Raw genomic sequence first — 24,473 nt, forward strand, 5'->3', positions numbered from 1 at the left:
CAGCTCTTCCATTTGCATTGTGATAGCAACCAATATTGAACTGTTTTTCTAAGAAAAGGATACAGTTTATTCGTGGAAGTGCCTTCACTTGGCTGAAAAATCTCTGGATTCACTGAAAAAATGTTTTTTCTGTCTTTCTTCTACTTCTTGCTACAGGTGGTTCATTGGGGATTGGTTGGAGTGCAGCAAGACTTGTGATGGTGGAATGCGCACAAGGGCAGTGCTCTGCATCAGGAAGATTGGACCTTCTGAGGAGGAGACGCTGGACTACAGTGGTTGTTTAACTCACCGGCCTATTGAAAAAGAGTCCTGCAACAACCAGTCATGTCCACCTCAGTGGGTGGCTTTGGACTGGTCTGAAGTAAGGAAATCTAAGACTGTATGTTTTGAGATGTCTTAACTATCAATACCAAACCATTTAATATTAAGGACACCTGAGCATGTGAGCATCTTAGAGCTTAACAAGTAAGAAATGCATGCAGTGAATTTGGCCATGCTATATCTCATTGATTTCGTGTCAGGAAGTAAAGGGTTTTTGAGGCAGAAAAATCACTGAGAATCTAGTCATCAGTTTGACTGACCGTAAGTCTAAAGTGAACTTGAACATTATGGTGGCTACTCATATGAGTTTTTCTCCTTCTTACTATTGACCTGTATGGCAAACTCAGAATTAGTTATATGTGATTAAAAACTGAAGCTCACAAGGAGAGTCATAAACCTTTCTTACACTGAAACTTGTTGGAAAACTAGAGTGACCTTTTCTAGTATCTCATCTGGAAAACATATATATATATATATATATATATATATATATATATATTCTTTTTCAAGTTATATAACAGCCTAATTATATAACTTTTAGATATGAATCTTTATCAATTCATTATAGCTTGTGATGTAGCTATATATTTTAATTGGAGCTTGGAGATAAAACATACAAAAAAGTAAAAATCAGGATTTGCCATTATCTTACATGATTAGTATATAAGATCTGACTACAATGTTTGGGGGCCATACCTGTGTACAAAATAACAAATCCTTGGGCACTCAGAAAAATATCTTGTGGCAAATGAGGAAATAAATAACTTTGATTTCTCACTGTGCATGAGATATACACATGTACACACTATATCATTCTTCACATTTCCCAAAAAAGAGCTGAATTTTTCTGTAGTGTTAGTGTTACAAAGAATGAATCCCTGGTTAGAACTAATTCTTTCAAGTCAGCAAAGTAGAATGCGTTTCAGACTGTTCTAATAAACCCCCACCAGAAACATTGTGTTACTTGCTTTGGGTATTTCCTGTAGACCTCATAAATTTGTAAAATAAATAAATAAATAAGGAACAACAAAATAAACATTGTTCTTTAGGAACCCCTGAATGTAACTATTCCCCCTGTGAATCTTACTGCTTCATTGGCCTTATTTTGCTTGGAGGCACAAGGGTCAAAGAACAACTTTAAGATGATACATGAAAGTGGAGATGCTGACCAGTTATTATCAGTGGAATCTTTGGCAAGAATTGGGAGTATTCTCTCAAGTTGCCTGGCTATCCTCCAGCTTCAGTAATTACATTCTGCTTACCTAACTTTCATTTGTAGCTTTAATCAAATATAGACACATTGGTATTATCTATTCCATACTTACAGAAAACTGCATAGACTTCTTTCCCTGAACAATGGGTACACTAACTTCTAAGTTCAATTCAAAGATGAAATCCATTGATTAAAAAAAAAAAATAGACATTCTTTAGTGTTGTACATTTTCATGCTCGGGATTCTTATAGAAATGCATAAATATTGATTAATAATAATAACAGATTTATTAGGGAAAAATCACAATGGGAGACCTTATGATTAGTTACAACCATTTTAGGGTAACATCAAGTAAATGTAATTGAGTGCTTACTGGAATAGGCACTATGAAGAATATAAAAGAATCTCATAGGGTTGGGAAAATAAGAAATATTCATCAAACAATTAGAGAATGATATGATGCTAAACAGATAATTGTGAGCTATAAATGTATAATTAATATAGCAATTCAGAGCTGAGGTCAGAGCAGCCTGGAATAGGACCAGAAATCTTTAGTTGATGGGGGTTGAACTGGATATTTGAGGGGTAATAGAATTTTTAGAGAATAAGGAGCTGGGAAGGACATTTCTGATAAGAGAAACAACTGAACAGAAACATAAAGATTGTAAAATGAAATTGGGTTGTGAAAAAAAAAGTTTGCTTTAAACAATAAGTGAAATACTGTGAAAAATAGGTAATAGGAAGGCTTGGATACAGAACTCTATACCAAATCATTCTTCCTAAGCAGAAACAGAAGAAATACCAAAATTTCCTTTTGTATACTCATGTCACATAGGACTCCTGACTTACACTTTTCTGTGTCATTTATTTTTATTTTAAAATAAAGCCAAATATAATCACCTTGCAGAAGAAAATCTTAAAGCCAGGACTTGGTGGTACACACCTGTAACTCCAGCTACTAGGGAGTAGGAGACAGGAGGATAGTGAGTTAGAGGCCAGCCATACAAAATTCTGTCTCAAAAATAAAAGAAAAAAAATATAGAAAGGGATGGTGGCATAGCTCAGATGGGAGAGCACTTGCCTAGCATGTGCAAAGCCCTAGATTTAATCACTAGAACCAGGGAAAAAATGAACAGGCAGAAAACATGAAATGGTCTTTAGAATGGAAACATATCAGTAATATACATAAGGTGTTTTTCTGAATTCAGTTTCTCATCTATCCAGTCTTTGAAGTGATTTGCTCAAATGGCACTAAGAGAATTAGGCATCCATGAAGAATGACAAAATATATATAAGCTGAGGGCATTTTTAATCACATTTCTGCTACGTTCTTTAAGATAACTGGGTCAAAAGCTTATAGGAAAGAAGTGCTGGAACCACCACCGTAGATTAAGCATTGGTGGTTCTATTCTCTCTCCAGACAACCTAAGAATATTATGGGGGAGGGAGGAAGCCTACCCAGGTCAGGAAATGCCCCCATTACTATCTAGTTGAACACCATCTGTACCACCATCATCATTCTTTGTTCAAGAGGGAGATGATTTTTATCTCATACAGTCTCTCCTGTTTATTTTACAAGGGGTGGGTTGCATTCTCTTACTTTACCAGTCTGCCCACCTCTTCCCTAGAAAGGTTAAAAATAAATAAAAATAAGTAGCATTAAATGAAATGATTGTCTGAGTAGCTACAGAGAAAATTGAGAATAAGGAGCCTGTTCTTCCCTTTTTCTCATACCTCCTACTGTGAGAAAAGGTAGTCTCAGCAGAAGAGCAGGCAGTGTTCAATCTCTTTTCAATTAACCTTCTGCAAATATTTTACAAAATTTTCTTTTGACACGCCTATGAAAATTTCCCTCCTTTTTCTGCTAAAGCCACATTTCCAACTATCAGCTGTTTGAGTTCTGCTAACCACAAGGGTGAGGTTCAACTGTGAAAATATGTTGCAGTAAGAGGAATTTATCTTTTGACCCTTTCCATTTCTTTGTCATCTACTCTAATACAGGATAAAGTTTCCATTGTTGTAAAGCCAGCATCCATTTTCCCCATCAACTAAACCCATGCAGTACTTACAGCAAAGGGAGGGAAAAAAGGGGAGGGGAGGGACTAATTTGCTGTGGTAAATGGCTCATTGGCAGCCTTTTGTGAACCTAATGAAGTCACTGCTTTCCCATTTTCTACAATCTGTCCACAGTCTCAGATTACCCATACTATGTTGACTTTAAATATTTTCCCTTTTATTCTCTATATAAGAATGAATATAGAATTTTTAAACCTTTTGAAATCACCATAAGAAGGGGACTAGGGCAGAAAGAAGAAATATTGAGGAGATGAACCAATTCAGGTTATATACATGGAAATATCACAAGGAAATTCCCTGTGTAGCTATCTTAAACAGACAAAGATGTCATTTCTTTTTTCTTTTATAAAATTGGAGGACAGGAGGGCAGAACAGGTCCTGTGGGGGAAGGAGGGTTGGTACCAGTTAGGGAAGTGGGGAAAGGATGTAGGAGGGTAAATATGGCATAAATACTGTGTACACATATATGTAGATGACAACAAATTAGACATGTTGAAATTATTCCAGGAAAGGGGGGAGGGAAGGATAAAGGAGAATGATGGAAGGGTGAATTAAAGTATGATGTATCTGATATATTGTAAGAACTTTTGTAAATGCCACAGTGTACCCCCAGCACAACAATTAAAAAAAAAAGAAAAGATATTTTCCCTTTTTGCCCTCATTTGACAAGTAGCTCTTGAAACCATTGCTGCATAGTGTAGACGGGCCCCAGCTGTCCTAACCTGTTCTTTGATGTGTCAAAATGTTTCTTTGACTCCCACAGTACCCATTGAAAAGTGTCTGTTAAGAAACTTGGAGAAGTGGATAAATGGCATCATATTCAATTGACTTTTTAGGACTTTTAGGTAGCATTACTTATAGAAGGATGGGGGTGGGACTTAAGAAATACTCTGTCTTGTTTGAGAAGTTGGTTGTGATATTAACTCACATAGTCTTGTTACTGGAAAAATGGCCTTGAAAATGACCTTGGTTTTTGCATCTGGCAGCTAAAGAATGCAAGCAAGATGCAAAGATTTAATAGTAAAGCTTATTAGGAAAGGATACACTTTCAGTAGACTGAAAGCAGGTTGTCTCTAGAGAGAACAACAGGATGAGGGGGGAGAGAAAGAGAGAGAGAGACATTTCCTGTTCCCCACACAGGAAATGGGAGCAAATACTCAAAATGGTGGTCCCTATCTCTTTGTCTTATAGTGGAGAGCTGGGGGAATACACGTGGTCAAAGGTAATAGGTCTGGGTGTTGAGTTGGCTGTTAAAACTGGGAGGGATCATTTTGACCCCTGGGTGATTTCCTGGATTTGGGTTATTGTCTTGTTAAGAAAGACATTGAGTAATCTACTACTTCCTGCTCCATTTGATAGAGAATTGATGTTCAGGGTGAATTAAGCTTTAGGGTAGTGGCTAACTTCAAAGCATCCTGTGATAGTCCCTGGGCTCTGGCTACCCGATCTTAAATATTGAGATTAGTGGAGTTGGGAAGTTAAATTATAATGATTTTTCCTCTCTTCCTCTTGTGGCCACTGTTTATGTCTAACTGCTACCTATCACTCTCTTAGGTTCTACTCTGATTCTATGACTAAGTAAATTAAACTCACTTTCTCCAGTGAGAACTCAGTCTACTCTTAAAATATTAATCTTTCTTTTTTTTTTTTTTTGAGACAAGGTCTTATTATATAATCCAGGTTGATCTGAAACTCACTATGTAACCCAGGCTGGCATTGAACTCTCTATCTTCCTGCCTCAGCCTGTGGAGTGCTGAATTACCAGTGTACACCTTTACAAGTGAGGGCAGAATTGTTTTCCTTGGTTTGGTTTCAAATAATTTTTTCTGCAAAATATGTTTTTGCTTCTTCTTAATCATGGAACATTAAGCCAAAGCATAACTGTGTCTCATGAAAATAACCTCCAATATCCAACTGAGATGAAAACAAAAAAACAGGTGGTTTGGTCAGACTTTAAGTAATTGTGAGGTTCTAGTTATATGAATAAAAGAAGAAAGGAATAGGTACTTAAAATAAGGAGAAATAGAAAAAACTTTATTAAAGAATGAATTGTCCAATGTAATAATATCCACCCCACTACTTAAAGTTTATGATGAGAATGAATGGGAAGAATTTTGAAATTTGTAAGTATTCTTTAACCTAAAAACTAAAACTTTATTACTTGATCAAATACTTAAACTTGTAATGATTTTAATGTATCTTATTGCATGTTCAAAAAGTGTATAAAAGTATATCCTGTATATGGGTATAAACCAGCGATTACCTCTGAAGACTGTTAATCATATACATAACCACAGCTACATCTTGCTTTTCTAGAATTTCTTTTTTTAGATAACTAAATAACACTGATATTATCAGATAGGCTAAAGGGAGGTAATAGTAAAACTCAGGCTAAAGAGAGCAGAGGGCATATGTAAAAACTAAAATAAACTAAGAATATCTCTGTTTGAGCATCGCTATAGGACCTGAAGGATTTGCTGGAGTTCTGCTTACAATGAACCTGTTCTAAATAGCATCCATGTGCCCTTACTATTTCTTAGAAGCAATTTTTAAATGTTTAATTGCATAATCATCTTTAAGATGTATAATATTTGCAGAGACCAGAGTTGAGAGTGTGGCTAGATCTGTATATTCACTAAATAAGAATGTGGCAGAAATGTAGTAACCTCCTTATCTGCAGAGACCTACAATGGGTGCCTGAAACCATGAATAGCTCTGAAGTCTATATATACAATATTTTATCCTAAACATATATACCTATGTTAGAGTTTAATTTCTAAATTAAGAATAGTAAGAGATTAACAAAATAGCTAACACTAAAATAGAATATTAACAATATACTAAAAGTTAAGCAAATGTCATCTCTGTCTGTCATGGGGCTAGGCCAGAGGCTTGACAACGAGGGTCTCAATGGACTGGATTCAGTCATCTGCCCACATTGGGAGTAAGAGAAATAAGGTATTAAAAAGAATAATGCATTTATTCGCAGATTAGCAAAACTAGGAAGAGAACTAATCTGCCTTCCTGGAACTCACAGAATTTATAGGAGGGATCATTCACGTGGAAAATAAGCCAAGAACCTACATACGTAGATTTTGCCAGGCTGTAGGCCCTAGTTCAGCAGAGAGATATGTTTTAATTCCGTTTTTCCCTTGGGGGTGGGGGTGGAAGTGGGATGAAAGGGGTGGCACTAGGTGGGGCAGGGCTGGGGGTCTGTTGCATCCTTCTGGCATCAAGAACCATGACTTTGGGGGCAGTTTTCATTCAGCTTCCATTCTCTGCATGAGATGATTACCTGCAGAAAAGTAGGACAGAGAAATGGCTTAGCAGGACAATGATTGGGACTGAGAAAAACCAATTTGAGGCTTCTTTAAATTCCTAATTGTAAGGGAGTCCCCCCACAACTCTCTCAGAAGATTATCTGTGTTTCTGTTTTTGAGAGCACATGGGTTCTGTTCATTACACCTGGCTTTGTCATGTGCCCTTAGTATCTGTCATTCCATGTGCTTATGCACTTTTAGGAATGTAAATTCTGTGGTGTATATTCTTCCAGAAGAGCCCAGTTTCATCACAATGGAAGACTTGCTTTGGAGGTATCCTTCTAGACTCTACCAGAAATGTGGCAGCTGCTTCTTCATTGGCAGATGCAGCCTCTCCAGCAATTCATATATTTTTCAGTCCAAACCTAATCCTGAATCTATGTCATCATCTCTTACTTGCAGTAAAAGGCTTGCTGTCACTCTTTATAGGGGATGGCTCAACACTTTTGTAGACAGCTGGAAGTTGTTTTCTGTTCATATCTTCCATGCACTACTCTAATGCCCTTTCCATTTTAACTAAGCAACTTGTCATATACTGTGTTCATAATTTTGTAATTTGACATACGACAGCAAAATAGCACAAGTTTCCTTTTCCTGCAGTTTCATGGGTAGCAAACATATTCTTACCTTAGATCTAAGAAACCTCAGCATGATTTTTTTTTCTTTCTTTAAGTTGAAAGCTTGGATTACTTTATAGCTTCTCTTTGACATATTCTAATTGTCGGCATCCCTACTCTTGCACTTTGGGGGTCATTATTTTTTTTTCTTTGGATTTTTATTTTTATTTTTTTGTTGTTTTATTATTCATATGTGCATACAATGCTTGGGTCATTTCTCCCCCCTGCCCCCACCCCATCCCTTACTACCCACTCCACCCCCTCCCTCCCCCGCCCAATACCCGGCAGACACTATTTTGCCCTTATCTCTAATTTTGTTGAAGAGAGAGTATAAGCAATAATAGGAAGGAACAAGGGTTTTTGCTAGTTGAGATAAGGATAGCTATACAGGGAGTTGAGTCACATTAATTTCCTGTGCGTGTGTGTTACCTTCTAAGTTAATTCTTTTTGATCTAACGTTTTTCTCTAGTTCCTGGTCCCCTTTTCCTTTTGGCCTCAGTTGCTTTTAAGGTATCTACTTTAGTGTCTCTGCATTAAGGGCAACAAATGCTATCTAGTTTTTTAGGTGTCTTACCTATCCTCACCCCTCCCTTTTTTGTGTGCTCTCGCTTTTATCATGTGCTCAAAGTCCAATCCCTTTGTTGTGTTTGCCCTTGGTCTGATGTCCGCATATGAGGGAGAACATACGATTTTTGGTCTTTTGGGCCAGGCTAACCTCACTCAGAATGATGTTCTCCAATTCCATCCATTTACCAGCAAATGATAACATTTCATTCTTCTTCATGGCTGCATAAAATTCCATTGTGTATAGATACCACATTTTCTTGGGGCATCTTGGCTGTTTCCATAACTTGGCTATTGTGAATAGTGCTGCAATAAACATGGGTGTGCAGGTGCTTCTGGAGTAACCTGTGTCACAGTCTTTTGGGTATATCCCCAAGAGTGGTATTGCTGGATCAAATGGTAGATCAATGTTTAGCTTTTTAAGTAGCCTCCAAATTTTTTTCCAGAGTGGTTGTACTAGTTTACATTCCCACCAACAGTGTGAGAGGGTTCCTTTTTCCCCACATCCTTGCCAACACCTGTTGGTGGTGGTGTTGCTAATGATGGCTATTCTAACAGGGGTGAGGTGGAATCTTAGTGTGGTTTTAATTTGCATTTCCTTTATTGCTAGAGATGATGAGCATTTTTTCATGTGTTGTTTGGCCATTTGAATTTCTTCTTTTGAGAAAGTTCTGTTTAGTTCACTTGCCCATTTCTTTATTAGTTTTGGGAGAATTTAGCTTTTTCAGTTCCCTATATATTCTGGTTATCAGTCCTTTGTCTGATGTGTAGCTGTCAAATATTTTCTCCCACTCTGTGGGTGTTCTCTTCAGTTTAGAGACCATTTCTTTTGATGAACAGAAGCTTTTTAGTTTTATGAGGTTGAGGGTCGTTATTAAGTAAAATAAAGGTTACTTGAACTCAAACTCTGTATTATGACAAGAGTCAATCTGATAATCAACATGGCTACAAAATGACTAGGGATGAGGCTGTAGTTCATACCCTGCAGATATGCTGGAGAAAGGGATGATTCATGTCCCAGACAGGACTGCTTGAGATTCTATCACACTACTCAGAATGACGTGTGACTTGAAACTTATGAATTGTTTATTTCTGGAATTTTCCGTTTAATATTTTCAGCCCACAAAAATTTGGAAAGCAAAACCATAGATAAATGGGGGAACTACTGTAGTTTTCAGCCGTTCCATGTTTTAAGAATCTGGTTGGTTATCTCTCTACCTCTACTGCTGTAGGATAGAATATCCTTAGTTATTTAGTGGATTTTTGGGTGTAATTTTCTAAAACAATTTCTTGCCTAAGTAGAAGGCATTGTATAATTAACTCTACAGTAACCATGCATTGTCCAGCAGATGGTTTGTGTCTTTTGATGCTTGTTTTTCAGAGCTTTACTCTAATTTGAAACTGCCACTGGATTTATCTGGACTTCTCAATGCTTTATTTCCTCACCTGTAAAACAGGCATGATAACAGTGCTTTACTTCATGGGGTTTCTATGAGAATTAAGTAGATCATTACATGCCAAGGACTTCGAGCACTTCCTGATACCTAATAAATACTACTGCTAGTTTCTCTTCTTATTCTTATTATCAACCTTATTTATTTTGGTTTGGTTTGGGTTTCCTGGGACTTCTCAGACACAGACAAATGAATTGTCTGTTTGCTGTCCTTAATTGTAAGCAGGACTTGGCATAAACTTGTAGGAAAGACTGCTAGATATTACTACATTCTTAAAATACTAGCAGAAGCTGTTTGCTACTGGAAAAAGATATTACGGTAAGCAAAATGCATGTCTCAGCCTTTAATGTACATACACATGACCTTAAAATGTAAAAAGGGCTGGGGAGTGACAGTGCATTTTTTCAGTCTTTGCTCCCAAGTTAGAAGGTAATTTTAACCTGAAAATACAAAGACTAAGATCTTATACAGCTTATGTGTTCCCTACCTATCTCCTTAAAGTATGAAGGGGTCTTCTTTATGTTTCACCTCAATTTATTTTTATAATAATTAAGATTTATTATGTATTCTTACAAATTTGTTTCTGTCATTACTAAGAGTATCCTGTTAATACCCTAAGCCCTAAAGAATGAGTTAGAAGTCCTAGGATTTAGCTGTAGCTCCATCATTTCTTACCTGTTTACCTTTCATTAAGCCATTTACACTTTCCTCATCTGTAACAATTCTCAAAAACTTGTTTACTAATGTATTTGAAAGTTTTTTGCAAACTGTAAAGCCTTAATAGAATGTAAGATAGTAGCGTTATTATTACTAATGATAATATCAAGCTGTAAGAGGGTAACAGAAACTCTTTAAGGCTTTGGTTTGAAAATGGAGAGATTTGGTGAAGTTAAGAGAGTCGTAAGTGAGGCAAACTCAAGAGAGACTTGGATTAAGGCTTTTATTCTTTCCACAAAAATTACTGCATGTCTTAGTTTCTTGAAATATAAAGTGATAGGTTGTTGTGGGGATTGAATTAGGCAATATTTGCAAAGTACACAGTATAAGGCCTAACATCCAGGAAATACTAAGAGTTAGCATATCTAATTACTAAGAGCATAACTAAGAGTTAGAAATATCTAATACCTATAGAATTTTCTATGAATCACTCTGTTTGTTTCCTTATTTTAAAAAATAGACTAATAATCATCATCTCACAGGAGTTTTATAAGGAGTCCATAAATTATAGCTCTTAGCATAATATTGCTATGTACAGTGTTTATTAAATAACAGCTGCTGTTGGTAGTAGGAGTAACAGTCATTGTAGTTACAGCAGCAGCAGCCACAGTGTTAGCTTTGTGCCTGGCGCTGGGATAGCTCTAGACAGTACTGCAAATACTTAGTATGGCTGAAATACAGAGAGATGAATCAGAAGAGGGAAGAAGAATCTTACTATCATGGTATAATAAATATATTTAAAGAGTTTGAAAGCAATAGTGAGCCATTAAGGATTTTTTTAAAACAAAAGGCAATCTTATCAGATTTGTGCTTTAGCAAGTTCCCTCTGATGTTCAGAAAGTGGATTGGAGTGAGGCAAGAGCAAGAAACAGGAACGTTATTAGGGAGTAGTTGCAAAATTTCATGTGGGAAATGATGTTTCTCTGAAGTAAGGTTAGTGGCAGTGGAGATACAAAGAAATCAGCTGATGTGAGAGATATAGTTAGATTGATTCATAAGACCTAGTGACTGATTATATGGGTAGAGCGAGGCAGCACCAGGAAAGGTCATGGGTTGATTTGGCTGTGAAAGGAGTACCAGGGATCAAGAATTTTTCTCTTCATCTTAACTTTCACCTCTTCTGGAGTTACTTTGGAAGGAACTGTATGCAATCTCCTTCAAAATGCATGCTGTTACTACGTTCAGTGAGATAAAGAGATTGAATAGAATCCTTGATTTTTTTTTGCCTGAAAAGTCAGTGTTTTTCTCCCTTTCTATGATATATACCTGGCTCAAAGATTGCGCCTAACAAAACCACTCAAAAGTGTGTGCAGGGGATAGAGGTATAACTCAGTGATAGAGTATAGTTATATACAAGGCCCTGGGTTCCAATTCCCAGCATTGAAAAAAAATAATAATGTATTAATTAAGACATAGCCATCATTAGGTAAATGAAAACCATCATTTTTCCAGAGAGAAGGGTATAATGATGAAATAAAGGGGATAATTTTCAGAGATTCTAGTGTGGTAGATGAGAAGACATGTACATAAGCAATTATAAAACAAGCTGATGGTGATTAAATGCAAAGAATTTATATGCTGTATGTCTACTGGTAGGACACCTATTTCACATGTTTATGTCCTGAATAAAGACTATGAGCTCCTTGAGGGTAGAAACCATCTCATTCTTTTATGTCCCCTGGTTTTGTGTAGTTTATGTAGGAGATCAGGAATTGTGTTTTGAACAAACGGTACATATACAATCTTTCCAATTGTTGTGGGTCAGACCCTCACTTTACTGAGAGGAAATTTAGATTTTAAGGAAGGGCCTAGCATGTGGAGGAGAAAGCTAAAGGACTTCGTCAGCTATCATGTTAAATAGGTGACTTACAGAAACACCTAGAGATGAGTTAAATAATAGGACTTATGACACATGCAGAAGCATCTTTTCTACAGAGTGAAGAATACGCTGACCCAATTCTAAACATCAGTCAAATTCATTATGTTTGTAATTAATGGACCAGGAAAAGTCGAGAGATTTTCTGTGCAATAGGCCTTCACCTGTGACCATATAAGAATAGTTGATCTACACCACCCCCAACTTGCTTCACAAAGACAAGTTCTTGTGGTCTACTAAAAACATAAAAATTCTTCTAGAGGACTGCACCCAGCAAGTAGGAAAAGAAGGATTCCACATTCCAAAAATTAGCAGAATCTTATCACAGCTGAATGAAGCCAAGGATAGGGAGGAATAGAGGAATAAACCTAACACTAGTAGAAGAAGAAAAGAAGTTAGCCAAGAAAAGCAAACATTGGATTTAGCTCTTAAAGACCTTAGGGAAAAGATCAAAGTACTTCTGCTTAAAAACTTCTAAAGAATTTTATATCTGAGAGCTTTTGCCTTGAATTTAGTGTGTATGTATATTGTTTACATAAGCACATTTACTTCTAAAAAAGACTTTTCTCAATTTTTTCTGTCTTTAAACTGTTGTTATTCATTAGTATTTGTTTTATTTTCAGTGTACTCCAAAATGTGGTCCAGGATTCAAGCATCGGATTGTTCTGTGCAAGAGCAGTGACCTTTCTAAAACATTCCCAGCTGCACAATGTCCAGAGGAAGGCAAGCCTCCTGTTCGCATCCGCTGCAGCTTGGGCCGCTGCCCTCCTCCTCGCTGGGTGACAGGAGACTGGGGCCAGGTAATGCAGCTGGGCTGTGGTTCTGACAAACCTTGAGATGTAAACCTGAGGTTCCTAATTTGATCATTGTTAAGGCCTTGAGAGACGAGTAACAATAAACACATGGAAATCTAAGCATGAGATCTGACTGTGAAATAGAGCACAAGTCACAGCTGCCATATGAGGACACATACACACCTATACACGTCCTTTTCTCTCTCTTTCTCAATCTCTCTCTCTTTCTCTTTTTGTTGTTGTTGTTTTTGTGACAGAATCACTATGTAGCTCAATCAGGCCTTGAATTCACAATCTCCCACCTCAGCCTCTCAAGTGCTGAGATTATAGGCATGTACCACCATGCCCAGTGTCACATCCAATTTTACCCACTTTTTGTATCCTACCATTATAAGTTAAAAGTAAGCAGAGAAATAGATTCCATGGCCAGAGATTTGAATGAACACCAAAGCTTTGGATAGTCCTAAATAGTCTCTCAAATAATTCAAGAACAAATCAGTTAATACCAACTTAGAAAATAGAGATAATTCCTTCTAAGATCACAGAGAAGTTTTGGTGACTTTAATTAGCTTTATAATGTGACTAACAATCTTAGAAATATTACTACTTATCTTTAAATAATTTATTTTCCTCTGATGGATGCTGTGAATCGAGAAGCCAGGTATAGGACAGGGTTTTTGATACATATATTTATGAGACTCACTTTCATCTTGTGTTCCAGCTCCTATTTTCCTTTCTTTCTCAGACACTATTAATTTGTATTATCTTGCTGTAGGCCATCTTAAATCCTATAAAACTGATTGATTCTCACCACAAAAATAATAACTATGTAAAGTAATGTCTGTATTAATTATCTAGATTAAGTCATTTTATAATAAATGAGCATACACTTCAAAATATCAAGCTATTCATGAAAAATGCATACAATTTTTATCTGTCAATTTGAATTTTTTTTATTTAAAAAAACATTGATAGATTTTGGGTAGAAGGAAAGTTAAGTATTATTCTTCTAAATGTCAAAGAGGAAGTCTATTAAATTATATTTAAAAAATAATACCATAGCTTGGCAAGGTGGTGACTATCTGTAATCCCAGTTCTTGGGAGATAGAGCAAGACGATTGTGAATTCAAGGCCAGCCTGGGCCTGGGCCTGCCATCACTTATTAAAAAGGGCATTTCAGGACTGGGGATGTAGCTCAGTAGTACAGCACTTGCCTGGCATGCACAGAGCCCTGGGTTTGATTCCCAGTACTGATATAAAAAAAAAAGGCATTTCATAATAGTAGTTACCAAACTTCTGGCCAAAGTTCAGTATTGCTAGAACGTAGCAGTACCTGAACATTTGTTTGGTTTCATTTGCAGAGCAAATGTAATCTCCCAGTTCGAGAATCTCTGTTTATTCTACGTCATCACTAGGATTTTCTCATTACTCTCCTGTTAGAGTTCACCAGTTCTGCAGTAGAATGGCCTAGTCACACACCTCTCAAAAGATGAACCACACATGGTCTTTAAAAATCAGTATGTGCAGTATTTGAGACGGTGTCTGTTTTACCTCCTGAAATCAATATTTGTTTCTCTGTCTTGGGATTTAGTGTTCCGCTCAATGTGGCCTTGGCCAGCAGATGCGCACAGTACAGTGCCTCTCCTATACTGGACAGGCATCCAGTGACTGTCCAGAAACTGCGCGGCCTCCATCAATGCAGCAGTGTGAAAGTAAATGTGACAGTACTCCCATCTCCAGTACTGAAGGTAGGTTTCTCATAGAAAGAGGCCTGTGGTCTCTCCTGGTTCACCTTGTTTCCAGGGTTCAAGGAGCCCCATAAGCCCACGTTAGGGTTGGGTTGTATAGAGCATGTATGTGAGCTGTGTGTGCTGCACCATAACCAGGAAACCTAGGTTTTATCCTGCCTTGTTCACTGACTATATGCCTTGTTACTCACATCATCTCTATGGAGCTGTTTATCTATGCATAAAGTGAGAGATTCGAGTGCATAATCTGTAAGTTAATGCCCCAGTTAGTGTTGTTATACTAGCACCCTAGAGATGATTTCTAATCAGCCACTCTTGAAAATGAAGATTTTTTGTATAGGACAATGCATCTCTAGCATTATGAAGATCAACTCATGCTTATTATGCATAAAATGAAACCCTGTGTTTAAAACTATTTGTATTGTGAATGTTCATTTTCTCATTGTAGAAAAGTGAAAAATTACCTAGCTGTTTATAAAGGAGGATGAGTGTCTTCACACAATGTAATGTTTTTTTTTCTGATATATTGGAAAATCCCTTTGTTAAAGGCAGATTCCAGCCAAAGTCCTAAATTTTCTTATCTTTTATTTAAATAAAAGTACTTTCTTTATTCATTTAGTCATCATTCAAAATATCTTGAATGTTACTAGTTGCAAAGCATTGTGTCAGAAATTATGAAGAATAAAGGCAGGGCATGTGGCTCATGCCTGTAATCTCAGTTACTAAGCAGACAGACTGGGAGGATCATAATTCAAGCCCAGCTGGGGCAAAAAGTTAGTGAGACTCTCCCCATCTCAACAAACAAGCCAAATTTGGTAGTGTATATCCCAGCAACATGGGAGGGATAGGCGGGAGGATGTGGTCCAGGCTAGCCCTGGGCAAAAAGCAGGAGTCTCTTTCTAAAAAAACAAAGTAAAAAAGGGCTTGGGGCATGGTGCAAGTGGTAGAGCATCTGTGTAGCAAGTCTGAGACCCTGAGTTAAAACCCCAACACTGCTCACCCCTCCCAAAAAAGAAAAAGAAATCATCAAGAATATGGAAGCAAGATTGGCGTTGATCAGGATGTTCAGACTACTTTTTCACGTAAAATGGACCCATTATCTAATACATGCACATGAATGACATCTAAAACCATGAATTTAAGTTATTTAAGAATTCTAGCTATATGACCCTGCTTTTAAAAAAAAACTATCATAAATATACAAGTAAAAATGATATAAACCTTCTCAAAAGAAATCTATGCCTTTTGGTCAGATCTGTACAATTTAAAGGCTGTTTTAAAGTGTGCTTAGGATTTTGTTATAAAAAGAGTGATCAACTTGCATGGCAGCATGCAGAGACCTTGTCTCTTTGCCAAAGGTCTGTATTTTTATGTCGAAGTCTCAGCACAATATACTTACTGTGATGTATTTTACTCTTTCAAAACAGTATGTCCTTTTCCTACATTAATTCAGAATCACAACTTAATTTGCAAAGTCCCTGGTTCTAATGCCATCTACTTATTTTTTTGTCCCTGGGATACATTCTGGAAATTTAGATTCTCGTCTATTGAGAAGAGCTCAAAATCCATGGCAAGCAGTAGTTTTCTTGGAAAAATTGTATCTTTTAAATGAATTAAATAAAGATACTCTTTTCTATGAACTGTGGCAAACAACTTTTATAAATTGTAAGTTATTAGCATTCATTGTCTTGGATTTGGGAAGTCCATTTTTCCTTTAGAGCTTAAAGATACAGGTTAAGTGGAAGACAGAACTATCATATGAAACTACTCTACATTAGACCCTTTGTATATATTACCTATCAATGTGTCACATACAAAAACACATCTCTCTGTGTATGTGTATGTGTGTATCTTCTATAATGCTGACAGTGATCTTTTGAGAGTTGTTATTACTGATGAGAAAACTGAAGCACAGAGAAGGTTGGTGACTTATCCAAATTACAAGACTAGGAAGTAATAGAATTAGAATTTGAACCCAGATTTGGCAGAGACAAAAGGCATGTCAGGTTCCACTATATTTGCATGCTCTTTTTGTTGTTGTTGTTGTATTTTAGAGACAGGGTCTTGCTATGCAGCCCCAGCTGGACTTGAATTCATGATCCTTCTGCCTCAGCCTCCCAAGTGCTGGGATTGTAAACATATACCACCACACCTAGCTACATTCTATTCTTACTTCAGTAGAATTCTTTAACAGAGCTGGGAATATAGCTCAGTAATAGAGCAGTACTTGCCTAGCATGTGCAAGGCCTTGGGTTCTCTACTATGAAAAATAAAATAAAGGAAGGAAAGAAAAGATAGAGAAAGGGAGGGGGGAGAGGAAGAAGGGAAGGAAGAACAAAAAAAAATAAGTAGGATACTTTAACATGCAAACAGTTTCTAGTTTTGAATTAGAGACACATTACACTTCTGAATGAACATCAGCCTAATTCAACTTTAGTCATTCTAAAAGAACGGGCTTTTGACATGCCCACAACAGTCCATATGTTGAAGTTATAGTTGCAGCTTTGTTTTATAGTTTATACCTATAGTGTAAAATTATTATAGATAAGCTTTGCAGCTGAAGATGCAATACTGTTTGCAGAGTGGGCACAGTATCATTTGCAACTACACTTATTTCTGCCTTCAAGAAAATCTCCTGATATTGATAGGTATTAATCTGAGGTTTCTTCAGTTATTTAGAGAAAACCAAATAGTTGCTTAATCTGCCTAGCTAAATCACTTTTCATTATTATGAATCTGAAGTAAGAAGTTAAGACAGTATTTTCAGACCTCTCAGTAAATAAAGAAACTTTTAGGAAATTATTAATCCTGAGAAATATAACTAATGTTAGAATATTATTACCAAAAGCTGTTGACTTATGTAAAAGAAAGACAATCCCTCTCATTTATAAAATTAGATTTAAAGTATAATCAATATATGTATGTGTCATAACATATTGTGTTCCTTTTAACTTCCCAATAGCATATGTGGAATGCATTTAAGCACATGAAACTATTTGTTCATTTAATCATTTGAGCTAATTATTGAATTATTTTTTGTGGCCAGTCTCTGCTATTGCTCAAAGAATGTACTCAAATACATCTGTAAGTTCATAGTCTTTCAAGTCAAATATGCAAGTAAATTTCAAAAAACTGTTTGTTTTATTTTTGTTTTGAGACAGGGCCTTGCTGCATATCCCATGCTGTCTGCAAACTCTTGATTCCCTACCTCAGCCTCCTGAATGTTGAAATTATATGCCTATGCCACCATGCCTAATTAATTTTTTTATTTTAAAAGGAAAGGCAGAATGTATCGTGTGACACAGTTTAGCCATGTGCTATGTTTGCTCCTGCTCAAATCAAAGATCAATGACTTTTGCCTTTTGGACCAAGAAAGGCTTTATCAACTAAGTTGTCTGTGAGCCAGATGTACTGTGTAGCTGGAAAAGCCTGGTGTATACTTTGGGAAAAGTGGATAAAATAGTTGAGCTTGATCATAAATTGTCATTCACAGAGAAATGGAATGGGCAGATAACATGGGTCTCAAAAGAGGCTGTTGCGTGGAAGTAATGCAAGAATGGCCTGATTTCTTTTCTCAGAGAGAAAAGAAATGCTTAGTACAGGAAAGTTGGCAGGGAAGTCCAGCTGAGGAAGTAGCAGATTTTGGTGAATCCAGGAGAATGGATGAGGACCTGCTCCTGAAGAATCAGGTTCCTTTGACTCTCCACGGAAGGCTACTAAAAGGCCAAGTTAGCCCTACCACAAGACAGGATAGTTAGGGAACATCTCTCGGGATCTCAAGTAGTTTTTTAGTTGGGTCTCTATGGATGAAATTAGCCACAGGTAGAATCTGAGAATTGTTTTAACTACCAGGGTTTAGGTAATGGTCCTCTACCAATATTTCGTATGAAAATAATAAAAAGCTTCAAATATAAAGTAAATTTGAAAGAATTTTACAATCAACACTCACTATCTAGATTCTTCATTAATATTTTACTAAACTTGTTTTATCACAGATATGTCCATCCTTCACAGTAAGTTTTAAATAACATGCTCTATTCATCCTACCATCGTTTCATTTACTTAGCAAACACTTTGTGCCACACACTGAGACCATGAGAGGAATACAACAAGGTCCCTGTCCTCAAAGGGATTCATAGTTTAGTCGGGGTGCCAACATCTAAACAAATAATTTAACAGAAATAGAAAGAAGCTACCTGAGTAAGTGAGTGCACGGGGAAGACGTAATCAACAGAAGCATTATAGAAAGGTGAGCTGGAGTGGGGCATTAGAAGGTCCAGACAGTTTAGACTTTGGGACATGTGGCATTCCTGGCAGAGGACAAGTATGTGTAGTCATGATGTAATTTGAGTAAATTTTTTTTAAATAAAATAAATGAAGAAAGGTTGAAGAATTGGAGGGAAGTTAAGACATCTAAGAATAATGAGAAAGAAGATCAGAAAAAATTAAAATAGTGAAAGGGAAGTAGGAACAAGAAGGAAGATACAATCTATTCTGTTCAACATCTGCTTTGGTTTTTTGTTTCTTAAAGCCTTTGGCAAAAGGTTAAAACATTATAGGCATAATCTTGACAGCTTGACAGACTGCCACTGGTGAGGGTAACACTACATTGCTGCTGAAAGTGAATTACAGGCACACTGGATATCACTGCATTTGAAATACTAAGAATAATTTTTAAAGTACATATGGCAGCTGTGACAAGCCCACACAAGTTCACCTGAAATTCTACCCAAAAATGCCATTTTATGCGTTATGCATGAAGTTTTAAGTTTCCTTGTAATTTGTGTGGTGGTTCTTTTCAGCTTCTCCATAGCACACAGGGCACTCTGTCATCCAGCATTTATTGCTGCAGGTAATAATTCATGGTTATGCCAAGAGCTGGCAACCAACCCAGGAAAGGTATGGTCACCGTACATTGGTTTACCAGCCTGGGATATCTAATGGTGGCCTTGGTGGGTCTCAGTCTTCCTCAGATAAGCAGCCCTGGGAAAGCCTAGGCAGCTCACAAATCTTTTGTTTTTTTTTTTTTTAATAGTACTGGAGCTTGAACTCAGGGTCTTAAATTAACCTTGAGCCACTCCACCAGTCCTATTTTTGTGAAAGATGTTTCAAGATAGGGCCTCATGAAGTATTTGCCTAGACTGGCTTCAAGCTGTGATCCTCCTGATCTCTGCATCCTGAGTAGCTAGGATTACAGGTGTGAGCCACCAGCACCCAACAGCTCACAACTCTTATATCAAGATTCTTAGAACAAAATAGCTACTGAATTTAGTTTTTAATGTGGAATCTGATGAATTAAAATCAGTAAGAGGAACAATAAAGGCCACTTGAAGACTTTGATTTCAAGGAAATGAGGAAAGCCAGGGATTTTTTGTTTTATTTTGTTTTGTTTTTTTTGCCACTTCAAATAACTCATAATACACTTAGCACTCAAGTTCACATTCCTGGCTATCTAGATTTGGGTTGGGATTATACCACCTCAAGGTTGAATATGGGTGTATCCAGGAAATAAAACTGGGTAAAAACAAAATGAGAAAGTAAAGAGAGAAAGGAGTAATAGTTCATAGCAATATGAAATCAGAAGAAAATTTGATAGCTGTTATCACCTTGGTTCAAAAATAAAAAGAAGAGATGGCGGAATGGAAGTGTTAGAACTCTGGCAAGTGCAAGGCCCTGAGTTCAACCTCGGTACCTTGGGAGAAAAAAGGAGAAGGTGGGGGGAAAGAGGTGGGAAGGGGAGGAGGAAGAGGAAGAAGAAGGAAGAAGGAAAAGAAGAAAGAAAAAAGAAGAAGTTTGGGCACTGTTCCCTTTGTAATGAATGTTGTCCCAAATGAGACTTGTTATTCCTTTGCTAGCCCAAATACATGAAGTGTCACGGGCTCAAGTTCAGTTTCATCAGGAAGAATGCACTGAGTGTACCTCCCCAGCCCCAACTCCTGTACTACAAGGGCATTTCTCACCAGGCTCTCAACTTCCATGGTCAGTTTGTATGAAGCACAGCTGTCCGTACTATTTTTTATCCAAAAGATAAACTTCATGTGCTTAACTCATAACTCCACTTACTCTGTTCTCCTGAATCTATAAAGAGCTTATAATGCACAGAGGTTGGCATTCTACAGAGATACCGAATGGTCCAATCTAACATGGAAAGATCTATGCTTGGGTAACCCAACTCATTCCAGTGATACAAGTAGGCAAGCTTTGCATGTTTGATAGAACAAATAAGAAAAGCACTCCATTCAAGGAGTTGATCTTGTATTCCTTGAATCAAATCAAGACTTGAAAGTCACAATGAATCTGAATCTGACTGCATCATAAATCCTAAGCCTCTGTTCAGTGTATTTTTAAAGCCAGTGTTCTGAAAGATAAATGAAAAGCACTTGGGAGAAAACTCAGTAGGATATCAATGATAAGTAGATTGGTGTGTTGTCTGTCTAACAGCTTGTCTAATTTTATCATTCAACTCTTCTGAAGCCTAAATGACCAGTAGGAGCCACTCTAGTAGTGTAGCAAGTTACCTAAGATTTTAATAATGGATCCAGTTCATATCTCAGGTATAGGGATTAGCTTTATTTTTTATTTATTTTTTTTTTTAATTTTTATTTTATACATATGTGCATACAATATTTGGGCCATTTCTCCCCCTTCCCCCACCCCCTCCTTTAAACCCCCACACCCTCCCTTTCCCCCCTACCCCCTCGCTACCTGGCAGAAACTATTTTGCCCTTATCTCTAATTTTGTTGAAGAGAGGGTATAAGCAATAATAGGAAGGACCAAGGGTTTCTGCCAGTTGAGATAAGGATAGCTATACAGGGAGTTGACATGCATTGATTTCCTGTGCATGTGTGTTACCTTCTAAGTTAATTCTTCTTGATCTAACCTTTTCTCTAGTTCCTGGTCCCCAACTCCTATTGGCCTCAGTTGCCCCAAAGTATCTGCTTTAGTTTCTCTGCGTTGAGGGCAACAAATGCCATCTAGTTTGTTAGGTGTCTTACCTATCCTCATACCTCCCTGTGTGCACTCGCTTTATCATGTGATCAAAGTCCAATCCCCTTGTTGTGTTTGCTCTTGATCTAATGTCCGCATATGAGGGAGAACATATGATTTTTGGTCTTTTGGACCAGGCTAACCTCACTCAGAATGATGTTCTCCAATTCCATCCATTTACCAGTGAATGATAACATTTCATTTTTCTTCATGGCTGCATAAAATTCCATTGTGTATAGATACCACATTTTCTTGATCCATTCGTCAGTAGTGGGGAATCTTGGCTGTTTCCATAACTTGGCTATTGTGAATAGTGCTGCAATAAACATGGGTGTGCAGGTGCCTCTGGAGTAACCTGTGTCACAGTCTTTTGGGTATATCCCCGAGAGTGGTATTGCTGGATCATATGGTAGATCAATGTTTAGCTTTTTAAGTAGCCTCCAAATTTTTTTCCAGAGTGGTTGTACTAGTTTACATTCCCACCAACAGTGTAAGAGGGTTCCTTTTTCCCCAGCATCCTCACCAACAAACAGCTGTTGTTAGTGGTGTTGCTAATGATGCTATTCTAACAGGGGTGAGGTGGAATCTTAGTGTGGTTTTAATTTGCATTTCCCTTATTGCTAGAGATGGTGAGCATTTTTTCATGTGTTTTTTGGCCATTTGAATTTCTTCTTTTGAGAAAGTTCTGTTTAGTTCACTTGCCTATTTCTTTATTGGTTCATTAATTTTGGGAGAATTTAGTTTTTTGAGTTCCCTATATATTCTGGTTATCAGTCCTTTATCTGGTGTGTAGCTGGCATATATTTTCTCCCACTCTGTGGGTGTTCTCTTCAGTTTAGAGACTTTTTCTTTTGTTGAGCAGAACCTTTTTAGTTTTATGAAGTCCCATTTATCTATGCTATCTCTTAGTTGCTGTGCTGCTGGGGTTCCATTGAGAGAGTATACCTACTACCTCCAGAGTATTTCCTACTCTTTCCTGTATCAACTTTAGAGTTTGTGGTCTGATATTAAGATCCTTGATCCATTTTGAGTTAATCTTGGTATAGGGTGATATACATGGATCTAGTTTCAGTTTTTTGCAGACTGCTAACCAGTTTTCCCAGCAGTTTTTGTTGAAGAGGCTGCTATTTCTCCATCGTATATTTTTAGCTCCTTCGTCAAAGACAAGTTGGTTATGGTTTTGTGGCTTCGTATGTGGGTCCTCTATTCTGTTCCACTGGTCTTCATGTCTGTTTTTGTGCCAGTACCATGCTGTTTTTATTGCTACTGCTTTGTAATATATAGTTTGAAGTCAGGTATTGTGATACCTCCAGCATTGTTCTTTTGACTGAGTATTGCCTTGGCTATTTGTAGCTTCCTGTGTTTCCATATAAATTTCACGGTAGATTTTTCGATCTCTTTGATGAATGTCATTGGAATTTTGATGGGAATTGCATTAAACATGTAGATTACTTTAGGGAATATCGACATTTTTACTATGTTGATTCTACCAATCCATGAGCATTGGGAGATCTCTCCACTTTCTATGGTCTTCCTCAATCTCTTTCTTCAGAAGTGTATAGTTTTCCTTGTAGAGGTCTTTCATATCTTTTGTTAGGTTTACACCTAGGTATTTGATTTTTTTGAGGCTATTGTAAATGGAATTATTTTCATATATTCTTTTTCAGTTTGCTCATTATTAGTGTATAGAAATGTTAATGATTTTTCTGTGTTGATTTTATATCCTGCTACCTTGCTATAGCTATTGATGATGTCTAGAAGCTTCTGAGTAGAGTTTTTTGGGTCTTTAAGGTATAGGATCATGTTGTCTGCAAATAGGAATATTTTGACAGTTTCTTTACCTATTTGTATTCCTTTTATTCCTTCTTCTTGCCTAATTGCTCTGGCTAGGAATTCCAGTACTATGTTGAATAGGAATGGAGATAGTGGGCATCCATGTCTGGTTCCTGATTTTAGAGGGAATGGTTTCAGTTTTTCTCCGTTAAGTATAATGCTGGCTGTAGGTTTGTCATATATAGCTTTTATAATGTTGAGGTACTTTCCTTCTATTCCTAGTTTTCTTAGAGCTTTTATCATGAAATGGTGTTGGATCTTATCAAAAGCTTTTTCTGCATCTATTGAGATGATCAAGGGGTTTTTGTCTTTGCTTCTGTTAATGTGGTTTATTACATTTATTGATTTTCGTATGTTGAACCACCCTTGCATTCCGGGGATGAAGCCTACTTGGTCGTGGTGAATAATCTTTTTGATGTGTTGTTGAATTCGGTTTGCTATTATTTTGTTGAGGATTTTTGCGTCAATGTTCATTAAGGAGATTGGCCTATAGTTCTCCTTTTTGGAGGTGTCTTTGCCTGGTTTTGGGATAAGTGTAATACTGGCTTCATAAAATGTGTTAGGCAGGTTTCCTTCCCTTTCTATTTCGTGGAACAATTTAAGGAGGGTTGGTATCAGTTCTTCTTTAAAGGTCTGATAGAATTCAGCAGAGAATCCATCAGGTCCTGGACTTTTCTTTTTGGGGAGACTCTTGATTGCTGCTTCAATTTCATTTTGTGTTATAGATCTATTCAGGTGATTAATTTCCTCTTGGTTCAGTTTTGGATGATCATATGTATCTAGAAATCTGTCCATTTCATTAAAATTCTCAAATTTATTTGAATAAAGTTTCTCAAAGTAGTCTCTGATGATTTCCTGAACTTCCATGGTGTTTGTTGTTATCTCCCCTTTTGCATTCCTGATTCTACTAATTAGGGTTTTTTTTCCTCTCCTCATTTTAGTCAGGTTTGCC

The 24,473-nt window shown here is 37.0% G+C and overlaps 1 protein-coding gene across 9 annotated transcripts in view; it reads left to right on the plus strand.

The window, feature by feature from the left end:
• The window catches only part of Adamts6 (ADAM metallopeptidase with thrombospondin type 1 motif 6), a 269,601-nt gene that overhangs the window by 232,843 nt on the left and 12,285 nt on the right, over window positions 1-24,473 (plus strand). For 8 of the 9 annotated variants that reach the window (XM_074077392.1, XM_020165937.2, XM_074077390.1 and 5 more), the window contains 3 exons: window positions 157-361; window positions 12,782-12,958; window positions 14,544-14,700. In XM_074077392.1, the coding sequence (XP_073933493.1) occupies window positions 157-361; window positions 12,782-12,958; window positions 14,544-14,700 (539 nt within the window). Of the gene's footprint in view, window positions 1-156; window positions 362-12,781; window positions 12,959-14,543; window positions 14,701-24,473 lie in introns of those variants that run through there. The other variant, XR_012449159.1, reaches the window with a different exon arrangement.

This window comes from Castor canadensis, chromosome 6 (assembly GCF_047511655.1).
Source record: "Castor canadensis chromosome 6, mCasCan1.hap1v2, whole genome shotgun sequence".
NCBI lineage: Eukaryota > Metazoa > Chordata > Mammalia > Rodentia > Castoridae > Castor > Castor canadensis.